This window comes from Acomys minous, assembly GCF_964271855.1.
Source record: "Acomys minous genome assembly, chromosome: 14".
In the NCBI taxonomy this organism is placed as follows: Eukaryota; Metazoa; Chordata; class Mammalia; order Rodentia; family Muridae; genus Acomys; species Acomys minous.
In genome coordinates this window covers 36,705,829-36,732,139 of record NC_140496.1, presented here as the reverse complement: position 1 = coordinate 36,732,139, position 26,311 = coordinate 36,705,829, and the positions used below count along the sequence as shown (strand labels likewise).

Sequence of the window (26,311 nt, the reverse complement as noted above, 5' to 3'; positions counted from 1 at the left end):
AGTTCAGCCAGAAACCAAATTCCAAGCAGCCTATCCGGTAACCGGGCTCTGACTGAGTCAGAAAACCAGACCTGGTCTGGAATTCCTATAAAAGATTCACACAAAGACAAGAAAGGAAGCAAAGCACAAACCAACAAAATCAGACTGTGGGAGAGACCTGCTGTGTCTCCCAAGATTGAGATTGTCTGTCTCGTCCTTCTGTCAGTCTCCTCAACACTACACATACACAGCAGTCGTTGGACACACAAACATGTTCAGCTTGCTGATTTACTTCCGTCACGGGGATAGATTGTTTCTGTCCCATGTTTCTGACACAAACAAGTAGACAAACACAAAAACGCATAGACAAACACAAAAACAGAGGCGTCTAAAACCGAAACCAAATCCGCTTTACAGCGGTCAAATCGGGAGACTGGATTGCTCCAGCTGCCCGCCAGTGGGGATACTGGTCACTCCCCGAACCCGGGAGAAAGGGATATCTTCCGATCACCCCAACAGGGGGTACACCACCCCCTGCTACAAGCATGGACTGGTCCAACCATAATGAAACCAAGAGACACTGGTCGTCACACAACAAGCGGTGGCCACCTTACTCTCCCCTGCCCCGCCCCCTCCCGCTCCCACCTCCCCTCCGCCCAACCCCTCCCCCCCCTTCCCGCTGCAGTCTCGGTTCTCAGGTGTGCTCTTATCTTGGTGGGACCTCCGGAACTGTAAGACCTGAGGGGCTAGATCCTACTTCCCAGAGCCCAATGAGATACAAGAGTCCAGTCCGATGCTAACAGCAAGGGATGCTTTATCGACCCATAGCAAAGCTTGGGTCTTTTATACTCTTACAGAAGCAGAACTTAGTACAAACACGATTGGTTACTAGTTATTTTATCCTTGAGGGAGCAAGAGCTCAGCTTGGGACATCACGTGCTATCAGGTGCTCAGGACAGGTGTGGTTTTAGAACAGCCCTGAGGCCATCTCAGAAGATACGAGTGGCCAGGGTTGAAAAACAACTTTTCTATCTTTTCATTACAAGCCAAGCCAACCCACCCTTCCTGGCTTTTAACCTCCCTGTCTATTTTTTTTTTAATTTAATTTAATTAATTTATTTATATTATGTTTATTTTATTTATTTATTTTGCTTTTTCGAGACAGGGTCTCTCTGTGTTAGCCTTGTCTGTCCTGGACTTGCTTTGTAGACCAGGCTGGCCTCTGCCTCCCGGTGATCTGCCTGCCTCTGCCTCCCGAGTGCAGGGATTAAAGGCTTGCGCCGCCATGCCCGGCTTTCTCCCCATCTCTTTTAAAGGTGAGTTGTAAGGGCTGAACTCGGGTGAGAGTTCTTTGTCACTGACAATCTTCCCTGCCCTTGCCAGTGTGTTTGTTTCTACCAGATTCTCTTCTCCACCTGCAAGACCATGTAGTGCTCATTGGAAGTTCCTTTTCCGGGCTGGCGAGATAGCTCAGCGGTTAAGAACATTGCCTACTTTTTTAGAGGTTCTGAGTTCAATTTTCAGCAACCACATGGTGGCTCACAACCATCTACAATGAGATCTAGTGCCGTCTTCCGGTGTGCAGGCAGAACACTGTATATGCAATAAAATAAAAAAAAAATTTTTTTTTAAAGAAAGTTCCTTTTCCAAGAGCAAATTCTTTGGATAAGAAAAATATATGGCCGGGCTCCATGGAGTGTAATCCAAGCACTCAGGAGGCAGAGGCAGGCGGATCGCTGTGAGTTCAAGGCCATCCTGGTCTACAAAGCCAGTCCAGGACAGCCCGGCTACACAGAGAAACCCTGTCTTAAAAAAAAAAAAAAGAAAAAGAAAAAGCAGGGGTGGTGCTGGAGAGATGGCTCAGAGGTTAAGAGCACTGGCTGCTCTTCCAGAGGTCCTGAGTTCAATGCGCAGCAACAACAACATGGTGGCTCACAACCATCTATAATGAGATCTGGTGACCTCGTCTGGCCTGCAAGCACACATGCAGGCAGAACAATAAAGAAATCTGAAAGAAAAAAAGAAAGAAAGAAAGATGTGTCATCACATCTTTCCTCTCATTGCTAAGCTTAGTCAGGGATTCGGTAGCTTTAACACCCCCAAATCATAAGTATAGTTGCGAGCCACTTAGGTGCTGTTAATTATCAAACCTGAGGTGCCTATTTAACATATCAAAGCAGACCTGGCCTGACCTCCAAGTTCTCTCACGCCCCTCGATCCCCCCCCCCCCACCTGTTACAGGGCCTTCCTGGATGGCATACCCTACTCCCTACCCTGAACTCTCCAGCCCAGGGTCCTGGACTGCTCCTCCTATATAATCCAAACATTTTATTTACCAGCCTCTCTTTGTATGCTTGGGCCTCCTGGGAGCTGCACCTGGTTCCCCTCTGCCTCCTCCTCCCCACCCCCCCATACCCCACCCTGTCACATGGCTCAGGGTCATGTCCACTCTGGGCTCACTCAGATGTTTCTGCCTCTAACTACTATGCTCTTGCTTTTTTTTTTTTTTTCTTAATCTATTATCAACTTCCTCCTCCACCATTACCTAGGAGTGTAGTGGAAAGTTTTGGTGTCTTTAAAACCTCAGTTATGTAAATATGTTTTTGTTTTAATCCCAGGTGTGGGCTATGGGGCAGATTCAGAACTGTGTACAGCAGCAGACTATTTCCCTCGTGCGGCCTCTGAGAGGGGTGCTTTGTCAGCTGCAGATAGTTTAATTCTGAGGCCTCTGGAGAGGGAGTAAAATGCTAGAGCAGGCGAGAGAACAGGGTAGTTCCAAGAACCTGGTTGCTGTTGATGCAGTTTGGTGAGAAGAAGTTGGAGAGACCCTGAAACAACTTGCCCCAAGGAACCCGAGGACCCTAACTAGCAGGAAATAGCTAAGAGACCTATCCCTCTTTCTTCCCTAACCTTCTTCCTCTCCTACTTGGCGTTGGGGTGTTGGAAGGGATTGGGGTGGAGAAGGGAGAAAGAGATATAAGGAACCTAAATTAAAATAGGATTAAAAAGCCACTAACATAGGAGGAGTCATGTTCCTTTCCTTCCTCTGTCTGTTTGATTTTCACTCAGGTGCATTCCTCTCCTGATAGGCGGCACAGTGGAGTCTCAAGTCTTGGCTGTATTCAGTGGCCTTCATAACTTTGCTTCATTGTGATCTGTCCTGAAATACTTTTTGTAGATGTCAAGGGATCAGCTCCCCGAACGCTAGGTTCTGAGCAGGGCTCAGTCCGCTCTGCCAACCACGTTTGGTTGTATTTCCTCTCTATTGGATTGGCCTGTGGGCCTTCCCTAGACAGGTGAGCCTGCAAGAGTGAGCTAGCCACAAAGCGTTGTCCAGCTTTTAGCCTCCTTCAGTGATTGGACTGTAGAGAATAAGATGAAATAAGCCCTTTCCTCCCCGAGTGGCTTCAGTGTTTATCTTAGTAATAGAGAAGGAAGCTATTATCTTTACTTTGGACCTTTTATCTTTACTATTATCTGAAGACCTCTAGGTGCTTCTGTGAAGAGCTTGTATACTAAAGCTCCTCCTGTCGATATTTCTCAGTCCTTTTTTCCTCAAAATGAGCCTTCTGAATGGTATCACTATTGAGAGAGACTTAAAAGGGAAGAGGGCGCGTTCATTTGCCCCTAAATGAAGCATAGCTCATTTGCTCTTTCTTCATCCACGACTCTTGGGCCCCCTGAGATTCCAGAAGAGACTACATTTCCCAGCAGGCCGTGCTCAGACCTACGGGTGCCCGCATGGGACCGGGACATTCTGGGGGCGGTACCGTAATGGTGTAGGCTGCTGACGGTCAGGCGCTTCGCGGTTTGAATGGCTGCGGGCCCGGGCCCTCAGTACATCTGAAGAGCCGCGGCCTCTGGGTGAGCCATGGCTTCTGGAGGCAGCCAGTCGCCACCGCCTCCTCCTCCGGCCGCAGCCAGTTCGGAGGAAGAGGAAGATGATGGCGACACTGGGGACGGCGCTCAGCCCGCGGGGTCTCCGGGCCATCAGATCCAGCAGCGGTTCGAGGAGCTGTGCAGCCGCCTCAACATGGACGAGGCGGCTCGCGCCGAGGCCTGGAGCAGCTACCGCAGCATGAGCGAAAGCTACACGCTGGAGGTGCGTGCGTACACCGTCCGCGGAGATCGGGGACTCGGGGTGGCTGTGGGGTCGCTCGGTCGTTTGCACAGCACCGTTGCCTCTGCCCTGGCTTTGCAGCCCTCACAGGGGAGGCGTTAAGTTTCGGGCTTGCTTACATGTGAGGACCGCTTAAGATTTGTGGTCCCCCGGCGGACGAAAACTGGGTGTAACCACACAACATTTGTTGCTGATCTCGGACACTCTTTTTGGCTGTCATCCAGGTTTATAGCTTGTTTTGTCCCGTTTGGGGGACGGGGCTTGCGGTTGACAAAAATGGGCCATTCGGGCCAGTGCCTGTCAACTCTGCAGGCACCTCCCCTGCATGGGCCAATGGGAAGTGACGCGGAAGTCCGGATTGTTTATCAGCTGCCTGTGCGTTTGACCCTTTGGTTTTGTGTATAGTTTATAGAAGGAGCAGGGAAAAGAGACCCACGATTCAAACACTAAGTAAGGTGTTGTTTAACTATAACACGGTGGTTGTGCCTGTATCATTCCGCTGAGTCCGTCTGTTTGTTTTACTCTGTTCACACTTCCGATTTCCCCCTCTATTGTTATACCCACAAAAAAGAAATACGACGGCCTTAGCATTAGTTCTGTGTGACTATGGACAAACTTTTAACCACTGGAAATTCTGTTGTTGTTGTTGTTGTTGTGTGTAAGCTACAGATATTTGTGCCCACTTCCAAGTGCTGTCCTAAAGGTTAACTGCGGCAATGTTTATGTGTGCAAAACTCTTACTTCATCGTCGAGATGGTCCTATAAGTTAGCTAGGACAAGCGCAGCAGAGGCTTCGATTCAGACTAAGTCATGTGAAGCCTGGTGTCACATATGCACGTGACATTTAACAGATGCTTAGTAGATTATTATCACTTTAAAGCTCTGTGTCTCTGTCTGTCTCCCTGTCTGCCTCCCTGTCTGCCTGCCTGCCTGACTGCCTCCCTGTCTGCCTGCCTGCCTGCCTGCCTGCCTCCCTCCCTGTCTGTCTGCCTGCCTGTCTGCCTGCCTGCCTCCCTCCCTGTCTGTCTGCCTGCCTGCCTCCCTGTCGTCTTCTGTCTGCCTGCCTCCCTCCCTGTCTGTCTGTCTGCCTGCCTCCCTCCCTGTCTGTCTGTCTGCCTGCCTCCCTCCCTGTCTGTCTGTCTGCCTGCCTCCCTCCCTGTCGTCTTCTGTCTGCCTGCTTCCCTCTGTGTCTGTCTCTCTCTGTGTCTCTGTCTGTCTGTCTGTCTCTCTCGTGTGTGTGTGTGTGTGTGTGTGTGTGTGTGTGTGTGTGTGTGTGTAAGGATAGCTTTGGAGAGTTAGTTCTCTTTCCACCAGTGTATCACTGCGGATCACAGCGCCTTTACCTGCTGAACCTTGCCAGCTTAATTAGTAAATTACTTTTGAAAACACACTTATGATTTCTTATTTAGTTGAGGAAAATTTATTTTTATTTGGATTAGTTAGTGAGATTTTTAATCTTGATTCTTAGCCCACTTTACCCTTATCACAGTCGCTTCAGCTATCAGCTTGACACACCGGTGTTGGGGAATGGTCTAATGTATTTTTGATGCTAATTACTGCTTGCTGTCTCTGTTACCCACCTTTTGATTAATAAAAAAAAAAATTTCACCTGGGCAGGGCAGAGGAGATAGGTGGGACCTGGGGAGAGAGAGAGGAATCCTGGAGAGAAGAAAAGAAGGAGGACCACGAGGAGGAAGGAGAGAGAACTAAGGAGAAGAGAGGAAGGCTGCCATGGGTTAGATGGAGGAGAAGCACATGGCTGGCGTGGATGGAGACTTTGGCCCAGATGACGAACATTAACAAGTATTTGAGATTATGGATGGGAGGTAGCTTAATAAAAATTGGTAAAAACAGATGGCATGGGATTGAGACAGGGATCCCCTACCTGCCCCACTATGGGAAGTATTTTAGAGGATTAATGTTTGCCCTGCCCCAGGTTAACTAAGGCTATTTTTTTTTTTACTAAGGCTATTTTAAAATATAACAAGTGTCTGTGTCTTAATTGATTGATAAGTGGGCCTACTTGATCATACTGGTAATACTGATAATTTAAAAAACAATAAGTGGCACCCAATGTGGTTGCCAGGGAGGGGGAACCCTCGTTTGAGGAATCACCTCCATCAGATTGACAGTGGGCATGCCTGTGGAGCATTTTCTTAATTGCTAATTGATGCAGTCCACTGTGGGTGATGCCATCGCCTGGGCAGGTGGTTCTGGGCTACATAAGGAAGGTCGCTGAAGAAGCCAGAAAGCGGCATTCTTCTGTGCTCTCTGTTTCAGCTCCTGCCTCCAGGCTCCTGCCCTGAGTTTCTGGCTGTAACCTGTGAGCCAAATAAACCCTTTCCTCCCTAGTAGCTTTTGGTCATAGTATTTATCATAGCACAAAAAGAAATCTAGAATAACCATTAAGTTGGTCTGAGTATTTGTCTACCTCGGAATATCTCCTGAGCACCTGTCATTCGCCACAGTATTCTAGGTGCTGGGAATAAAACGGTGGACAAAACCTGGAGCTCCTCACTTGTGAGCTTACAGTCAGGAATGCTGCAGACGGGCTGGAGAGATGGCTCAGCGGTTAAGAGCACTATCTGCTTTTCCAGGGGTCCTGAGTTCAATTCCCAGCAACCACATGGTGGCTCACAACCATCTGTGATGAGGAATACTGCAGACTAATATGAGCCAGCTGAAACTGTTCAGAAGAAAACAAAGCTTGCCTGATATTTAAGCCTTGCCATTAGTTTTAGAATTGTCTTGATTTTTTTTTTCTGAATTCTTAAAAAAAAAAATTTTTTTGTGTGTATGAATGTTTTTCCTGCATGCGGGCTTGGAACCTGAGAAGAGGGTATCAGATCCCCCTGGATGTGGAATTACACAGTTAAGTCCCACCATGCGGGTACTGGGACTGAAACCTGAGTCCTCCGGAAGAGCAGCCACTACTCTCTGCCGCTGAGCCCTTCCTCCAGCCCCATTTCCTGAATCCCTGTAGTTCATTTAATTCTGTCAGCTAAGAAAATGAAACCTCTGGGGTTAAGTAGTTTGCCCACGGTGCTATCTCGAATATGTGGCAGGGGCAGGATTTAGCAGCAGTTCTGCTTAACTTACAAGGCCATAGACTGTGAATGTGAAATGACACTCCCCCCTCCCCCCCCCACACACACTTTTTTTTCTGGAGACACAGGGTCTTATATAGTGCTACTGGCCTTGGGCTTGCTGAGGGCATAGCTGAGGATGACCTTGAACTTCTGATCCTCATGCCAATTGGGATCTGAAGGGTAGGCTGTCATAGTCAAGCAATGCCCAAGATGTCAAGCCCGCCAAGGAAGCACTCTGACAGCTAAGCTACCTCCTCAGCCCTAGGATAACTTTTTTTTTTTGTGTTTCTTTTTTTTGTTTTGTTTTTGTGTTTTGAGACAGGGTTTCTCTGTGTAGCCTTGGCTGTCCTGGACTCATTTTGTAGACCAGGCTAGCCTTGAACTCACAGTGATCCACCTGCCTCTGCCAAGTGCTGGGATTAACCTAGGATGACTTTTAAGGATTAATACTTATTTTGGGGCTAATGATGAAACAGGTACAGAGGAAGCTGCTCCTGTGCTGTCTGTGGCTCCAGGCATGTATTACTTCACAGAGCTTGTCTTCCTGTATCCTTCAATCATTGTAAAATCCTCATATTTAAGGGGGCGGGGGTAGTGTAGTTATAAATTTTCCAAAACTAAGTAGACTGCAATACATCATCTGCCTTAAACCCGCCCCCCACCCCGCCCCGTTTTTAGAACAAAGATGGCATTGTAACTGCTTACCTGTGTTCTTCCTAAAAGATCTTGATGGCAGAATGACTCAGTTGTTTCAAAGCTCAGTTTACCTCAAGGTCATATAATTGGGAAAATTATGGCAGCATGGGGTTAAAGATGTACTGGAGTGGAGTGTGTATCATCGTGAGTGAGGCCTTGAGTTCTAATACTCGCAGTGCCAAAAAAATAAAGCCCCAAACCAACACACACACACACACACACACACACACACACACACACACACACACGAAAACCAAAACAGGAAACTGTCCTCCAAACCAAACATGGCATGAAACCACTTCTCAGAGCTGTGTTTAAGGGAGGGGAGGGGACCTGATGGTGCTTGCTGTACAAGCATGGGGTCCTGAGTTCGGATCCTAGCATCCATGCTGAAAGCCAGGGTACCAGGCTGTGGTTTGGGAACTCAGGCAGTACAATGGAGATGCTATGCGTATGCATCAAAATGAGCCACAGGGATGAGCAGAGCTCAGCACAGCTCAGCGTGGCAGGGCTCCTAACTGGCCGCTGTCACATTGTCTCTCTCAGCGTGACAGCTGAACGTAGTCACACTTTTTCTATCCTGGTTTATGACCCCCAAGGGACACGTCCTCAAAGATGGAGCCAGGGTGGGATTGGCACTGCCTTCCTGACCTGTGAGATTGCATATTGTCACTTTTACCTGGGGCGTTAGTAGGGACAGTTAATCAGGTAAAGGGACATAAGACTGTCCTGTTTCAAGGGTAAGGAACAAAGACGTGCATGGAAGAATGTTAGTGTCACATACAGGAAGAAGACGTGGGCCATCATGCATATATTGTTGTCAGTATAAGTGCAAGAAGTCTTACAGTGAAACGTACAGAAGTCATTGGCTAAAACTCTTTATTTTCTTTTTCAGGGAAACGATCTTCACTGGTTAGCATGTGCCTTATATGTGGCTTGCAGAAAATCTGTTCCCACTGTAAGCAAAGGGACCATTGAAGGAAACTATGTGTCTTTAACTAGAATCCTTCGATGCTCGGAGCAGAGGTAACTATATTAGAGTTTAAAAAGTAGGATGGAGATGGGCGTGGTGGCACACGCCTTTAATCCCAGCACTTGGGAGGCAGACGCAGGTGGATGTCTGTGAGTTCGAGGCCAGCCTGGTATACAAAGCAAGTCTAGGACAGCCAGGGCTACACGGAGAAACCCTGCCTCAAAAAACCAACCAAACAAGCAAACAAAAAGTCTTACAAATCACGCTGATAATGAAAATTCTCTTTGCTGTTTTCTGAGTCTCTAACATGTAGGTTGCTGAATCTAGAAATGGAGTCATAGTTTTCCTTATATTTCAGAGTTAGGATCATATTGCACTAATTTGAATGAAGTTTGCATCTTAATGCATTAAAGGTTATAACTCATATTGTATAATGCTCCTATAATTTTAAATAAAGATGAGAAGCTTGTAAAGATACTATGGATTGAAAAGGTAAGTAAATATCTATTATGAGGCATTGTGTTTAGATACATGTGCATAGAACATGTGTTTTAATGTACATGGAATGCGTAGTAAAACTGAAGCTGCGTACTCTCTGATCCTAAGGACACTCCTACACACACACCAAGGTGTTTACTGTACCACGTAAAAATTCATGATTTATATGTCTATGGGTGTTTGTCTGCTTTATATATGTGTACCACATGTGTCCCTGGGGTCTGTGGAGGCTAGAAGAAACCATTGAGTCTCCTGGTACTGGAGTTACAGATGGGTTGTGAGCTACCAAGTGGGTGCTGGAACAGAACCTGCGTCATCTGCAAGAGTAACAAATGCTCTCACCACTGAGCCGCCCTGCCAGCCCTACCTTAATTTACTTGAGGAAAATTAGAAGTAACCTTTTCTGTTGATTGAGTGAATGCCGAAAGTCATTGTATTTCATAGGAGGGAATCGCTTTAGTAACTGGGTGAGTTAGACGTGTCCATGTATTGACATTGATGAATCTCAGAAACATTAAATGAAAAATAAGTTGCAGAATGCTACTTATAGTGTGATACATTTTTTTTTACATAAGGTCTAAAGACAAAAGAAACATACTTTTTTATGAATATACGTTTGGAAAATAATCAGCCTAACTTCAGATTGGGGCTTATACAGAATGTGGGGAGTGGAGAAGGAGATTAGAAAGATGTATAAGTTGAAAATTTGGCTGTTTTTATACTAACTTTAGTATCTTATCTTTTAGATTCATTTTCTTTTATGTGTATGGGTATTTTTGCCTGCATGTATGTGCACCATGTCTGTGTTTTTGGTGCTCAAGAAGGTTAGACGAAGACATCAGCTCCCCTGGGACTGTAGTAAAAAGTGGTCATGTGTGACCTTGTGGGTGTGGGGCATTGAACCCAGACCCTCTGCAAGAACAGCAAATACTCTTAACTGCTGAGTCATCTCTCCAGCCCCATAGTTTTTACTATTTAAAACATCTGAGCTGGGGCCAGTGAGGCGACTCCATGTGTAAAAGCCCCTGCCACGCTCACAGAAAAACTTAAGCGATAACGTGGACAGTGGTTGAGGGAAGGCATCCAGCATCAATTTCTGGCTTCCATGTGCATTGGCACACATCACCTACATGGACATGTGCACATACACACAGATCGAACCTGAGCAAAGCAGATGAGGGGGGGTTAGAGTGACAAGACTGATGGAAGGAGGCTAATTTAGTCAAAGGCCTGTGCTTGATTTTGTGTCATTGTCCAAATACAAGTTGATGAAATGATTTTGGTTTACTGTTAATTACTTGTATTGGCATAAGGTTACCTTTACATTATTAAAGTACCTTGTTTTTATTTATCAGCTTAATTGAGTTTTTTAACAAGATGAAGAAGTGGGAGGAGATGGCAAATCTACCCCCAGAATTCCGGGAACGTACTGAAAGACTAGAAAGAAACTTCACTGTTTCTGCTGTAATTTTTAAGAAATATGAACCCATTTTTCAAGACATTTTTAAGTATCCCCAAGAAGAACAGCCCCGCCAGCAAAGAGGGCGAAAGCAGAGGTATGCTTCCATGTGTCTCTGGGAACAGCTTTTCTCTGGAATGTAGCTCTTCACTCTTTAAAAAGAAGCACACTTTCCTAAATAAATTTCCCTAAGAAGCTGGGGTTGGCTGTTTTGAGACAAGGTCTCAATATGTAGACTTGGAGGTATGGACTGCACTATGTAGACCAGGCTGGCCTCCTCCTCATGAAGATCTGCCTGCTTCTGTTGTTGAGTCCTGGGATTAAAGACGTATGCTACCACACCTGGCTTAAAAAGAATTTTTTAAAATGATAATTTATTATTGTTGTTTGCTGTGGGTTAGAAGTTGCCTGGCTTCTTTCATAGCACACAATGTTTGGGTTTTATGTTGATATAAAATTTCCCTTTTAATTTAAGCACCCAAAAATGCAGGTTATGCAAGTGAGACCTTAAACGCTATCTCCAGTTGGTCTATACCAGATGCTGATATTTTCTATTTCTATTATTGGCCTGTATGCCAAACTGAATAATAGTCACGGAGTAAGCTTGGCACTCATAACCAATCAACACCAGAGTAAGCATGTTGGGTGAGAAGAGAGGAAGTCAACTGCTGTGACCTGGTTTACTGTCAGGGCTACAAAACCAGTTTACACTGGTTCATGGTCTGGCTTCACCGTTATGAGACACAAGCTGTCCTCCTTTCACAGCCAAGGTTGTTTAAAACAGAAAGGGGACTTTTGCTTTTAAAAGTATGTCAAGAAATTTCCTCTTAAAATAGGACTACAACAGTATTCGTAAGACGTGTAGAAACCAGACATGGTGGTGCAGGCCTTTAGTCCCAGCACTCAGGAGGCAGAGGCAGGCAGATCACTGTGAGTTCGAGTCTAGCCTGATCTACAAAAGGAGTCCAGGACAGCCAGAGCTGTTACACAGAGAAACACTATCTCAAAAACAAAAACAAAAACAAAAAAATCCCCAACAACAAAAAGACATTTATAAGGGGCTCTGGATAGAGTTACACACAACTATTATCCCAGCGTTAAGGAGGCTGAGGCAGGAGCATTACCTGGACTGCATAAGAGAGACCCTGTCTCAGAAAGCCAAAAAGAGAAATAAAACCTAGCAAAAATCAAAACCACCTCAAACAGGGGAAGGAATATCATTGTATAGACAGGCTAGCCTTCGACTCGCTGGCTCCCAAGTGCTAGAATTACAGGAATGTTCTACCACACCCTGTTTACTCTATAGGCTCTTGCTGCATTCTAGCACTTTCTTCTAAGTCATACTGTGAGATATGGCACTTAACTATGTGTGTGTGTATGTGTGTGTCATGAGGCAAGCACTTTTCTCAGATGTGGACACGCGATATGAAAACCTTGTTGGGCAAGGGGAAATCTGCTCCTTGAGGGGGCAGGCAACCCATGCACTTGATGGTGTTACCGTGATCGCAATGCCTCGTGAGTATGACTGTAATGTAAAACTGTGATCTGAAGGCTTGTCAGTGTGTGTTAAGCACACCAACAAGAAATAATTGCTTAGGTGTTGTGTAGGAGATGGGGGTTCAGAGAGAACCCACGATCTCTCTTCTGAGAGTTGGCAGTAAAATGAGAGGGAAATAATGTACAGGCCGTGTGAGTGCAGTAAAACAGAAAAGTGAGGTTTCTGAGGCAAAAATAGATCTAGATGAGCCAGTTTGATAGTCTTGCGTGGAGTGAGCAGAAGTGGGAAGGATTTTGGCAGATGACTTTAGAGACAGTGACAGGGTCTTCAGTACGGAGGAAGCGGCAATGGGTGCAGAAGCAGCAAGCAAGAGGGAGCTGGGGAGCAGACAGGTTAGGTATTTCTAGGGCCCTATCATTTACAGAGCTACAATTTAGAGTAGTTTATATATTACAAGCAAAAAAGCATAAATTTCATATTTGAGGTCAATCAAAATCATAAAAATGTTTATCATCTACTATGGCAGAAAGGAGTTTTCGTTGTTGTTGAGACAAGGTCTTATGTAGCCCAGGTATCCTTGACCACTTTGGAAGCACTGCTTTAATTTTCACAGGACTGTGACCTCCTGGATTAAGTCCAGTGCTCCTAAGCACAGTGCCTCTGACAGATGAAGGACAAAGGTCCAGGAAACAAGTGCCTGCTCATGCTAGCCCCAGAGCCAAGCCAGTCTCTCCCTCTTCCCCAGGGTGTGCTGCTCTTCTTGATCCTTATTAAAATAGGCGCTGTAAAGCTGGGCATGGTGGCATACACCCGTAACCCTAGCACTCGGCAGATGCAGGTGTTCAAGGTCAGCTTCTGCTACAAAGCAAGTTCGAGGCCAGCCTGGGTTACCTAAGACTGAGTCTCAGAAAATAAAAATAAAAATAAAACGAAAGATGAGACAGCTCTTGTGATTTGGACACCATACAAGTCTGGTGTCCAAGTCTGGCAGAGATTTTGGCAAAAACAAAAAAACAAAAAACAAAAAAACAAGTTAAAGTGGGTCTGAAACTCTGTTTTGCAGACAGCTTGGCCAAACACAACAGGTCTCTTATTGGAGTACAGGAAGTATAGCTTTCACAGTGTGCTGCATTCTGGGAAGAGGGTTCCAGTTGGTTTGCATAACAGAAGAGCTAACAGCAGACTGCCTGCAGCCTACAGTAGCATTAGCTGTGCTGGACAGCATCATAAGAGCCGCTTTCTTATTTTGTATCTCATGTGTCTTGACCCCAGAAACTTAGAAAGTTCCCCCACTGAGCTTTTCCTGCATCTAGGTGGTTTGCTTTCAGGATTTGGTTGGGGTGGGCCTTCCTGTACACATCCCTGAGAAGCCAGGTCCGGCATCTGTGGGCATGTTTCACACCTGATTGGAGTCATTTAGGACGCTTTTTGTAATTCCTGTGTTTGTCTCATGACTGTTTCTCCCACCCCACCCCCCTCCAGGCGACAGCCCTGTACCACGTCTGAACTTTTCCACTTTTGTTGGGTGCTTTTCATATATGCAAAAGGTAAGAGAAGAGTGACGTTTACTTGGACAAGAACTAGCTAACCTACATTTTTAGGTGCTGACTTTATGAATCAGGAAAAAGTCTCACTTTTCCTAAGACTGTCTTTACTGTATCTGCACTCCCTCGTACTAAATGGTATACCGTTTCATTTTATCCGTGTCCACATCTCTTTGATGCAAAGCCGTTGTTTTTGAGTTGTGAACAGAAATGTCCCACTCTGTGTTAGCTTGATATGGCACTCTGCTCTTCATAAGATGTGCCTGAGTGGGCCTGAAGGCCTCGGCGCAGGTCTGATGGCATTCTGCATGTCCACAGGTAACGAGTGTCACTAAGCTAAACCAGTGTTTAGAGTCTTTTTCTCTCCTTTCTCCATCTTTATTGCCTTGGTATGTATGTTGGGTACAGGGATAATGCTTAACAGTCTAAGGAGAAGGTGCAGGTACATACATTAGGCTTTTTTCTATAGACTGTGGCAGACTGCTGCCACTAAGATCAATAAGATGTAAAGTATCAAAAATGAAAAATAAAAAAATAAAGTGTCAGAGCTGGAAGGAGCTTCATGCATTCCACACCACACCCCTTATGTATGCTGGGTATGTTCTAAGACCTGGAGCCAAGGGTAGTCACAACCCTGAGCACTGATTGCTATACATACCTACACAACCTTAATTTATACACCAACCACAGGAGGAGATAAGTGACAGTTCCTGTTGACAAGAACGGAGCAGTTATGGTGGGATAGTAGAGGCTGTATTGACGCCATCTCTATCAGTTATCTTAAGGTACTGTCTTAGCAGCACCAGCATATGACTCTTTGAAAGATTTGTTACGTATGTGTGGGTGTTTGCCTGCATGAATGTCTGTGCACCATGTGCATGCAGTACCAGAGGAGGTCAGAAGAGGGCACCAGATATCCTGGACCTGGAGTTAACAGCCCCTGTGAGCCTCAGTGTGGGTGCTGGGAGCTCAATCCTGGGCCTCTGGAAGAACAACCGTTGCTCTTAAACACTGACAGCTCTTTAAAAAAAAAACAAAAAACAACTACTTTCATTGTTTTAAATTTAAATTATGGACACTCATCTTTTTACTTAGTGGAAACATTTCCACTTTCTGACTTTTCTTTATTATTATTATTTTTTTTTGGCAAGTTGTTATTTTACCTTAGGATCATTGTTAAGTAAAATACAGATTTCTTGAATAAAATCACTGCTGTATGGAGACAGCTGATCAGATGACCATGAAAGCAGCTAATTGGCTAGTGGATGCCCAGCATATTCAGCCCGGATATGCAGGACGCAGGGAGGATTCGAGTCCCCGTTGGCACAGAGCTGGGTAGAACAGAGAAGCATGCCGTTCAAGCTTGGTTTGTATTTGTTTGAGGCTAACTATTCAGGCCAGGCTGACCTGGAACTTGTGACCCTCCTGCCTAAATCTCCCTAGTGCTTAGATTACAGGCTGCCTATCTGAGAGTTTGTTCTTAGTTTCCATTTCATGTTTCTTTTGTCTGTGGATCCAAGGTAACTGAAACCATAAAAATAAAACCATGGATAAGGGAAATTACTGTGTAAGAGATTCCCTTTATCAGATCAGTTATCTCAACTGGCTCATTTCAATACTAGGCAACTAAAGCCCAGACACAGTTACTGATGCGAGGACTTGAAGGCAGATCTCCTGCCTCCGGTTTGAGGCTGGACATGGGCTCCAGCAGTGCTGTGGTTGCAGCTCAGGGCCTCTCTACCTTGGCAAAGGAGTCGTCCTTCATTACCTAAACTGCATGCCAGCAGAGGGAGGAGTCTTTGTGAGGTGTCTAGTTTTGCTGTCTGTAACAGTGATGCTGGAAACTTTCTTCAGTGTAGTTAGAAGGCACAGGTGTGCTCCAGTGGTGGGGTGTGCGCCCAGCGTGCACAGGACCCTGGGTGCAATCCTATGCACCACAAATATAAAATAAATGTGATAATAGATCAATGACATAAAATAAAAGCTTGAGAGTATATGAGCTTTCTGTTAAGGCTGCCTCGTTAGCTTATGTGACTGTTATTACATATGATAGTAATCTTACGATTTTATTGAATACCTGTGTGGCTATTAGGATCTTAATCTAGTTTGTGTGCGCTTAGGAGTGAATGTATTTGCTAGTGTATAAACTATTAAAGTAATAGAGTCTCAGTCACGCAGGAGCCACCACACTTTACTTTGTCCCCCCCCCCCCTTTTTGAGTGGCAGTCAATTGTTTTCGTGCACAGCACAGCCGAGTGTGGCATCTGTGGTGTGCTTGGATCCATAGCTTAGCTGCTTTCATTCATGCTTGGTTTAGTTGGGGGAAGATAGACTTTGCCTGCAGCATACAGACATTTTACACAACCTCATTCCCAATAACAAGCTAACTCTCTGTATGTTTGCTGATTTCTTATGACAAGTGACAGGTTTGAGCTGTCACACAAAGGCCTTTTTGAGCAGAAGACCACTTCCTGTTTTCATAAAATCACATTCCTAGACAAGTAAGCCAAATCTAGAGGTTAAATCTTTCTACTTTTCTGTTATCTCTTGGTAAAATGCTAAAATAGCTGGTAAAGTAAGGTCTGTTTGTAAGGTCAGGGTTTGAAATGGTAAGGTTGTCTTGTTGGGACTGTCCACCTTTAGGGGCATTTCAGCCTTTGGTTAGGAGTTACAATGCTGCTGTTCCCAGTACACACAGGGGCAAGTTTAGACTTGCCCGTGATGGCTTGGCTGCTTAAAACCAGTGGGCGTGGCTTCCTGTTTTATGTACAACAATCGGAGTAAATTTTTAATATTTGGCCTTTTACAGTAGAGACAAGCAAGTTAGCTTGATTATACCAATGCAGACTTTAATCTCTTAATAATCATTTACCTTTCTGGCAGCAGCAAGATTTAATTTTTGTTTTTTGCTTCAACTTACTCCCCAAAGAAAAAACATCCTATGTCCTGAGAGCTAAGGTAGGTGGTAACTTTCTTTGGAAGGAAGCAATGGAGGGAAATGAGACAGAGGCAAGCCTGTGTGATGCATGCCTTGGGCAGGCACTGTGTGTGGAAGGGCAGGGGCCTGACAGCAGCCCTCCAGACAGACACTAGCAATTTAAATGGAGTTGTTCAGCACTCTTAAGCCAGCACTGCAGGAGGGGCGAGTTTGTAGGCATGGGCTGAGGGTTTTTTTATTTTGCTACAGGCATGGGCAGTTGTCCTTGGACTAGTAGTAGCTTTGGAAGCCAAGTGTCTGTGTTCATGTTCTATTGGAATAATGTTGAACGATCTTTATTACTATTTAGAAAAGTATTTTAAATGCTGCCATTAGTGCTCTAATGAAAGGCTCATTTCTCTTTAGAGTATGTATGAGAAAAATCATACATGAGTCATTTTCCAGTGGCTTACCTCTAACTATTTCTAGTAATTTTCACTGCAGAAAAACTTTTCTATACAGCTTATGAAAGTTGGTAAATTTGTGTGTGTGTGTGTGTGTGTGTGTGTTCAGAATTCCAAGGAGTAGACCAATAATGAAGTTTTAGTTAGCTACTAGCTGCTTAATAGATGCCTATTAAATGCATATTGAATTTAGGTAAACTTTAGTTTTCATTAAGTTCGAAGACCTACATTAAAATATCAGTGCCCCAAAATGTAAAATTGCCAAAACACGTTATCACTCTTGAACCAAGTTGGTGTAATGGTATATGGCGCCATTGTAATTGAAGGAAGCAGCTATGTTAACACACTGTACAGTGGAGCCGACTTAACTCTGTGACTTTATAATCCTATAGGTAACTTCCCCATGGTTAGTGATGACTTGGTCAATTCGTACCATCTTCTGCTGTGTGCATTAGATCTAGTTTATGGAAATGCCCTGCAGTGTTCTAATCGTAAAGAACTTGTGAACCCTAATTTTAAAGGTAAGTTTATAATCAGACATTTTGACAGCCCGTGTTCTGCATGGCTTTTACTCGTGGGAATTGAGCCAGGTTTGCTAGCACCAGGGAACACGAACATTGGAAAGTTGGAGAGTCAGCCTCTGCGTTCACCTTTAAAGCTGTACCTTATGTGTGTTTGTGCACCACGCGCACTGCCTGGTGCTCTCAGAAGCCAGGACAGTGTCAAGTCCCGAGTCCCGTGGCTTAGAGATGGCTGTGATCCATGTGTGCTGGGAGTGGAACCTGGGTCCTCTGGAAGAGCAGGTAGCCTGTGCTCTTAATTGCTGAGCTACCCCGCCAGTCTCCACCCCACCCCCCACTTCTAAAAACAAAAGCAAAGTATCACCAAGTTTAGTCTCAAGTGATAACTTTAGAAGTTTTTGAAAAATATACTGAGAAAGAGAAAAATGTAGAGACTCAAAAGGTTTGAGATGTGGGACTGAAATGGAGTTCTGTGACAGACTGCTCGCCTGGCCCTGAGTTTGATCTTCAGTACTGTAAAACAAACAAAAAAGTAAAAGAGTGAAACAAAAAATAAGGTTGTAGAGTCCACTTAAGATTTTTGTTTTGTTTTTGTTTTTTTGAGACAGGGTTTCTCTGTGTAACCTTGGCTGTCCTGGACTCACTTTGTAAACCAGGCTGGCCTCAAACACGCAGCAGTCTGCCTGCATCTGCCTCCCGAGTGCTGGGATTACAGGCATGCGGCGCCACACCCTGCTCACTTAAGATTTTTTTTTTATTATACATGTTCATATTAATAAAGATGATGCAGATGGCCCCAAATCCAAAAGACTACACTGGAAACTTCATGTCCAGGCATTTTGGACAAGGAACACTTGGCCTTTATCCCTCTCTGCACTTTCCTTTTCTTCATCCTTTCATTTTATTCTTTTACCTTTTCTCTAGGTACTGAACACAGGGCACCCTAGTCTTATGATATATTGTTGCTTCCATTTGATGTGTTAATATGGTCTTCTATTTTTACCTCCTTTAATTCTCTTTGAAATGTTTGGGTTCTTATGAAAGAGCAAACTATAAATCAATATAAATGTATCTAATATGATCAAGTTGGAGTTGGTAATCTGTGTGACTAAAGCAGTTGTTGCGCTTTCGTGTGGGGCGGCAGGGGGAGGCATGTGCCTGCCACATGTGCAGGTGAGAGGGCAACTTGAGGGAATGAGTTCTCTCACCCACCAGGTGAGTCTTGGCCATTAAACTCAGGCTGGCCAGCTCGGAAGCAGGAGCCTTTCCCTGATGAGCCCTCTCACCAGCCTGAAATGGGTAATTTGGGTTTGTTTATTTTTCTGAGACAGGCTTTCTGCAGCTCTGGCTGTTGTGGAATTTCTCTGTAGACCCAGCTGGCCTTGAACTCACAGAGATCAACCTGCCTCTGCTCCTAAGTGCTGGGGTTAAAGGTGTGCTCCACCACACCTGTCAGAACTGTGTAATTAAAAAAATTTTTTTTAATTTGCATGTATGCTCATTTGCAGAATACAGTTCTTAGGTTTTCAGATATTCTCCCTGCAGCCTTTTTATTTTTTAAAGATTTATTTATTTATTATGTATATAGTGCTCTGCCTGCATGTACGCCTGCACACCGGAAGAGGGCATCAGATCACATTATAGATGGTTGTGAGCCACCATGTGGTTGCTGGGAATTGAACTCAAGACCTCTGAGAGAACAGTCAATGCTCTTAACCTCTGAGCCATCTCTCCAGCAACCCCCCCCCCAACTTTTAAAAAACAATCTTTAGTCCATAACCAATCTTTTAAGTGGTGATGTATTCTACCTCCACCTCCATTTTTAAAAGTATTTAATTTATAATTTGTATAGTCTTTCTCTATGTGTCACCAGATCCTATAGCTCAGGCTGCCCTTCTAATTCACGACAGTCCTGCACTGGGTTCTAGGCGTGAGGCAACGTGTCCCTTTTTGTTTGCTTGTTCTGGGGGTTCCACCTATCCAGCTCTCCATCTTTTGAGGTATATGTAAATCGGTCACATGTGCCGATCATCTCCTGACAGACTCACTAGTATTTGTTTTACGTGCCAGTGTATTATACGTTAGCAAATTGACGCTGACCAGTGTCTCCATCTTGTGATTTTATACATCGTAGGCCTGTCAGAGGATTGTCACCCCAAGGATTCTAAGCCTTCCTCTGACCCCCCCTGTGTCATTGAGAAGCTCTGTTCTTTACATGATGGTCTAGTGTTGGAGGCGAAGGGCATCAAGGAGCATTTCTGGAAACCCTACATTAGGAAACTCTTTGAGAAAAAGGTTTGTAAGTGTTGACGTAAGAGTGTTCTCTGGATAAAGACTTGGCTGTGTGTAACCCAAAGGCCTCTGTCGTCTTCACAGGTCCTCAAGGGGAAGGAAGAAAATCTTACTGGCTTCCTGGAACCTGGAAACTTTGCAGAGAGTTTGTAAGTATTCGGGCTGCCGACCTGTTCTCTGATATTTTTGGCTAGTTGGTTCGTTTTGGCTTTTGGCTTTTTGAGATAAGAGTTTCTCTGTGTAGCCTTGGCTGTTCTGGAACTTGCTCTGTAGACCAAACTAGCCTCGAACTCAGATCCTCCTCCTCTGAGCCACCATGTCTGGCCTGCTCTGCTTTATCTGTGAAGAGACCTCAGTGCTCAGTATTTGCTCTCTTTGTACCGCAGACAATTTTTATACTTTATGGTAAAGCTTATAGAGGCCATAACAATTCTGGAAACTTCTACTATAAGCACGAATGTTTAAGCTCAGTGAAACTCTTTCTATTTTAAGTTTTAATAATCAAGATTTTGGATTATAAATTTTGAGGTTAAGAAATGATTTTGTACCTAGCTACCTAACTGACATCCCAGCACTTGGAACCTGAGGCAAGATGACTAAGTTTTTCTCAAAAAGCAAAAACAAAAACAAAAAGTTAAGGAAAGGGAAAAGAAGGCACTTTTTAGAAGTATAGAGATAACAAATGTGGCAGTGCCAGGCTTTAGAGGTGTGTGCCAAGAACAGCTGAGCAAGTGTTCCATATGGTCATGTGCATATTATTTGTTATTTTTAGCTTTTTGAAGGCAAGTTGGTGCAGGGTCCCTACCGTGACACACTGTTGAAAACATCTGTTCAGTGTGTGCTGGACACACAGAATAAAGCAAGCTATGAACAACTGTTCTATTGAAATAATAGTAAAATCATGTAGTAAAGAGTGAAGGAGGGAGCTGAAATGGTGGCCCCGTCTCCCCGTAGCAAGGCTGTTAATAAGGCTTATGAAGAGTGTGTGTTAGCCGCTGGGGACCTGGACGAGCGGATATTCCTTGGTGAGGATGCTGAAGAGGATTTTGGGACTCTCTCCCGGTGTCTGAACACTGCCTCGGGCACAGAGAGCGCTGATCGAATGCAGGTGAGAGACATCTTGCAGCAGCATCTTGACAAGGTGAGTCAAGCCACACAGAAAACAGGGAGCCCTGTGTGATGTACTGATCATGGTTCACAGTCTCGGGAGAGGCAGGGTTCAGGCAAGAGGAAAAAAATCAGGCTTCTGTTCTCCTCATGATCCTGAGTGTATGTATGTTTTAAATGCTGTGGCAGGAAAAGAAAATTCTAGCTATCTTAGTGACTTAATTTTTCATTTGGTACCAGCTTTCAAGGGTTTTAGTTAGGTCTGAGGAGAGAATTGACTCTTAATCTAAATAGATGTCCTGCTGGCACCGTTGCTTTTGAAAAAGTGGGCTGTAGTAGATAGTCTGCACAGTGGACACAGGCATTTAGAAAATATTACCTCTAATTAGGGCCTGTGGGTCTGCAGTCAGTCTTTAAGAACATTCTGCTGAACAGAAACCAATTTTTAGGATAAGGAGACTGGTGACTCTAATTTTCCCTTCCCTATAACTGAGGTGCTTCAGACTTGACACTGTCTGCTTGTGGTCTGTCTGTCTGTCTGTCTGTCTGTCTGTCTGTCTGTCTTTGTCTGTCTGTCTCCTCTCTCTCTTTCTCTCTCTCTCTCCTTCTCTCTCTCTCTCTCTCTCTCTCTCTCTCTCTCTCTCTCTCTCTCTCTCTCTCTCTCTCTTTCTCTCTCTGTGTGTGTGTGTCACAATGGATCAAATATCCTGCAACAGGTGGGTCATGACAAGAGGATGTAAAGAGAGTATTTTAATAACTCTTGATAGTGTATGGTGGCTTGGTTTATAGAAACATTTCTATTTGGGCCACATTTTAGAGATAGCACTCACAGGAATTACTGATATTTGGATTATGGTATCAAAGAAATAAGCCAATGGTGACCATTGGGTGAATGATACAAGGGTAAGTCCTTCTAGATGCTTAGGAGGTCAAAAGTGATCTGGCCCTGTCACTTGTGTATTCATCTCCTGTCCCCACCCATTCCACCTCTTATTTCACTCTTTAGATGTGCCACCGTGCTACCAGCGCGAAGCCGTTGTCCTCATTGCTGCCTCTGCCTACACATGTTTCGTCAAGATACTCATGTGACTGACTTACTAATGTTTTTTTTTTCTGGTCTCTGCTAAACTGACTCCTGTCAAATAGCAGCCCAGCATAGCCCATCCTCAAGCCTTCCTTTCCTCTTACTCTACTGCTGGTATCTCTTAGTACCAGACCGGAGGGTAGTAAGTAATTGAACTCTTTGCTCTGTCTCTCTGCCTTACAGAACAGGCTCCAGGAACGTGCGAGCCCTGCCATGTGCAGTGCTTGCTGTGTAGTAGTTATCCCTACAGTTTCATGTTGACATTCCTCAGGAGGGAAGGGCGGGTCTGGGATGGATTTAAATGTGAGGGTTGTTAGCAGGTCGCATCTGAGGTGTCTTGGGGGATCCTAGGTGACTCACTGAGTGCGTGGTTTAGAAACATATTGCTGGAGCTTCCGGGAGGAGTCGCGGTTGTGGTTGTATGTCCTGGAGTCACCAGGGTGTGGGTGGTTAAAATCATGAGGTGAAGATTTCCAGCAGTGAGAATCATTCGAGAATGAATATCTAAAGCAGCGGTTCTCATGTGTGGGTCGCGACCCCTTGACAAACATTTATCTCCAAAACTATTTAAATTACAACTCATAGTAGTAGAAAAGTTACAGTTATGACGTAGCAGTGGAAATAACTTTATGGCTGGGGTCACCACAGCACGAGGAACTGCTTAGTATTAGGAAGGTTGAGGTCCACTGACCTCAAGGCAGAGTTCTGGAGCACAGCAAACCCTGTCTCTGTTGGGAGAAGGTATATTCTGGGTTTTTGGTGGGTGGTGGTGGTTGTTGTTTTGAGACAGGATCTCTCTGTTACCTGAGTCTGTCCTGGTCTATGCAGGCTGGCCTCAAACTCACAGAGGTCCTCCTGCCTCTGCGCGCTGAGATTAAAGGCGTGTGCCCCCACACCTGGCCTAGTGTTTTTATATCAGCTCTGTATTCAGACCTGAGTTAGAGGAAAGTACCCGTAAGTGAGACTGCACAGGGACTGGGAGGCTAAGCCCACCCTCAGTGCAACAACAATGGGAAGCCCATGAGGGCCTTGAGGACTGAACAGGAAGGCGTGGTTGTCACACCTAGTTTCTATGGGCCCATTGCTGCCGGTGGCTGAGGCTGTCTTACGTGCTGCTGGCCGCTGCTTCTTCATGTGCACCCAGGACATTTGTGGCTCACAGTACAGGCAGGTAGTGCTTTACATACAGGGCAGGCGGGTGCTGCGAGAAAGCTCAGGTAGCACAGCTCTCCGCATACCCAGGCCATTTATTGCCTTTAAACAGCTCTGCTCTTGTTTAAGACATATAGAAGGCGTCCTCACTTCTATTGGTGAGCGCCTGTGTTTCTCGGTGTCCTGAGAATTGAATAGTCTGTTACAAGTAAAGAATTTGCTAGGCATTTTTCAAAGTCTAGGATGAGTGCATTCAGCACTTAGGGATAATTGCTGAAGTTTGAATATTAAAAACACTTCAAGCTAACTTAACCTTTTAGTTTCTTTGAAAAATTAGAAAAGCTGATTTTCTAGCGTATGTACTCATGCTTAAATTCTTTGTCACAGAGTCATGTATTTGTCATCTATGTATTCAAGAATGTTGGCTAACTTGTTCCGTTAAAGGCTTATCTACTTGAGGAGAAAACCGGCTGTGGGTTCTAGGAACTAAAGTCAGGGGAGAGGGATGAGGACTTGCACTGCATCACATTCATTCATTCATTCATTCATTCATTCAGTGTTTACCTTCTGAAGCAAATTGAACACATTGATTTTCATTTAGGCCAGATTCAAGTCAGTGCTTTCATGTGTCCATCTTTGAACATCAGTCTACAGCAGTGGATTAAAGCTGTGAAATCATGTTTTTCAGCATTGAGAGTGATGTTCTTAATGTTTTCAAGTGTGATTTCCATTCAAGGAGAGCTAGTAGAGACTTAGAAGCTGTGTGTGTGAGCATACGCTGTGCCATTGCGCTCTGCCCTACACTGGCACGGGCCTACTCTTTACGGTTTACTTAACAGAACTTGTACTTGCCTAGAGTATGTACTGTCCTTTTACACATATTTGGATAATGGAAGCTTTGAGTGGACTTATGTTTAAATTCCCAAAATGGTGATGCATGAGATGCAAAAATATACTGATAGAAAGTCGCATTGTCTTGAATTCCTATTTGTTAATTTGAAGAAACGTACATATTTTCTCCTCTAGTCTAAAGCACTTAGAGTCTGCACACCACTGACTGGCGTGAGCTATGTTCAGGAGAACAGCCCTGGTGTGACCCCCGTCTCCACAGCTGCACATAGCTTGAGTCGTCTTCACACGATGCTGACCGGCCTCAGGAACGCACCCAGTGAGAAGCTGGAGCAGATACTCAGGTTGGTTGTAGGTTTATCTGCTTTCCAAGAGTTGGTTGTTGACATTTCAACTTCTTACCATAGTTTTTCAGTACCAGTGCTTTAAGCTGCCCTTTAACAATTTTACATGGATTGCACAGTTAGTCTCATAGTCAGTAAATGGCGTAGCAATGTAAAATATGAAGTAGGCATGCATGCTGGCACTGTCTTGTAATCCCATGACTCAGGAAGCTGAGACAGGAAGGTCACACAGATAAGGCTCCTCGGTGCCACAAAGTGAGGCCCTGCCTCAAAAATAAACAAGCAAATAAATAAACAAAATTTAAGCCAGTATGTAAGTAGAAGACAGTCTTCTCTGCTCAGGTTTATTTACTGTGCTGTAGGAGACACCAACTACTAGAAGACCCCATATATCTACCTTAAATCACTTATGTTTGTTAGCAGAAAATTTAAATAGCACAGTAGACTGACAGAAAACATGCTTGAGCCAGCACATGCTCACATCCTAGTACTTGGAAGTTGAAGCAGGAGGTCAAGAGTTCAAGGTCATCCTCCACCACATGAGTTTGAGGCCAGCCTGGACTAAATAAAACCCAGTCTTAAAAAGCCTCCTTGACCCCCAAGCCCCACCCCCCAAAACCAAAACCTAAAACAGAAGCCCATACAACCAAGCAAAAAACATGTGCTTACATAACTGAAAAAATATAGTTAATGGATAGAGTCTGCTGTATAATAAACATACCAAAAACATTGTGTAGTTACATACTTAAAAATTGCATTATCCAGAAAAAAGCAAATCTATTATTCTAATTGTTATAAACCTGTTTTGTTTTTTAATTTTGTTTCATGAGCTTTGTTGTTGTGTTATTTTTCTCCCTTTGTTTTCTTTGAGATATATGTCCTTGCTATGTATCCCTGGCTGTTCTGGAATTCACTATGTAGAGCAGACTGGCCTTAAACTTAAGACCTTCCAGCCTCTGCCTCTTACGAACTATGATTATGAACATATGACACCAAGCGAGACTAAATATTTTTTCCTAACTAGAAATGCTTTTTGTAATTGTTATAAGGTTGAACTGCTGAAACCTGATCACAGTAACATTTGACTTACAAGAATACTTTACATCTCTAGATTTATATTAAAAATTCATGCACACCTTTAATCTGAGCACTTGGGAGTCAGAGGCAGGCGGATCTTTTGAGTTTGAGGCCAGGCTGGTCTACAGAGTGTGAGTCCCAGGACAGCCAGGGCTACACAGAGACACTCTAGCTTGAAAAACGAACAAAAAATTCTCACATAAAAGTGGAGAAACAAAACAAAACCAAAAAAAAAAAAAAAAAAAGGAAGAAAAAAAGTGGGAAAACAAAACAAAACATTTGCTTCTGCCCCCTGTTCTTCCACTAACAACCATATACTTATATACTTTGGACCCCATTCCGAACTACTGATAAAAGGAAGACTAGGGGAAAAAATGTATATCAGACCCAAACTGATCTCAACCTTCTAAGTAGCCACAAATGACATTGAACTTCTACTGTTCCTGCCTTTACCTCCAAGTGTTGGGACCATTGCATGCACTTCTGTGTCTGTCTCAGGGTGGACTCAAGGGCACATGGTCCACATATGCACTGTGCTAGCTCAAAATTTGGGGCATAATTGTACGTTAGACATGGATAGCACACACAGGTTGTTTTTTGTTTTTTGTTTTTAATGAAAGGTTTTACATTTAATTGAAGATTCATTTC

At 44.4% G+C, this 26,311-nt stretch overlaps 1 protein-coding gene across 2 annotated transcripts in view; it reads left to right on the top strand.

Annotated features, from left to right (window-relative positions):
- The first annotated feature begins 3,719 nt into the window (after nt 1–3,719).
- Nucleotides 3,720–26,311, top strand: part of RBL2 (RB transcriptional corepressor like 2) — a 54,757-nt gene continuing 32,165 nt past the window's right edge. The window contains exons 1-9 of one of the 2 annotated variants that reach the window (XM_084757899.1): nt 3,720–4,081; nt 8,780–8,910; nt 10,711–10,911; nt 13,795–13,859; nt 17,630–17,758; nt 19,893–20,053; nt 20,135–20,199; nt 21,005–21,158; nt 24,420–24,586. In XM_084757899.1, coding sequence (XP_084614025.1) covers nt 3,851–4,081; nt 8,780–8,910; nt 10,711–10,911; nt 13,795–13,859; nt 17,630–17,758; nt 19,893–20,053; nt 20,135–20,199; nt 21,005–21,158; nt 24,420–24,586 — 1,304 coding nt within the window. In that variant the 5' untranslated portion in view covers nt 3,720–3,850. Of the gene's footprint in view, nt 4,082–8,779; nt 8,911–10,710; nt 10,912–13,794; nt 13,860–17,629; nt 17,759–19,892; nt 20,054–20,134; nt 20,200–21,004; nt 21,192–24,419; nt 24,587–26,311 lie in introns of both variants that reach the window. The other variant, XM_084757898.1, reaches the window with a different exon arrangement.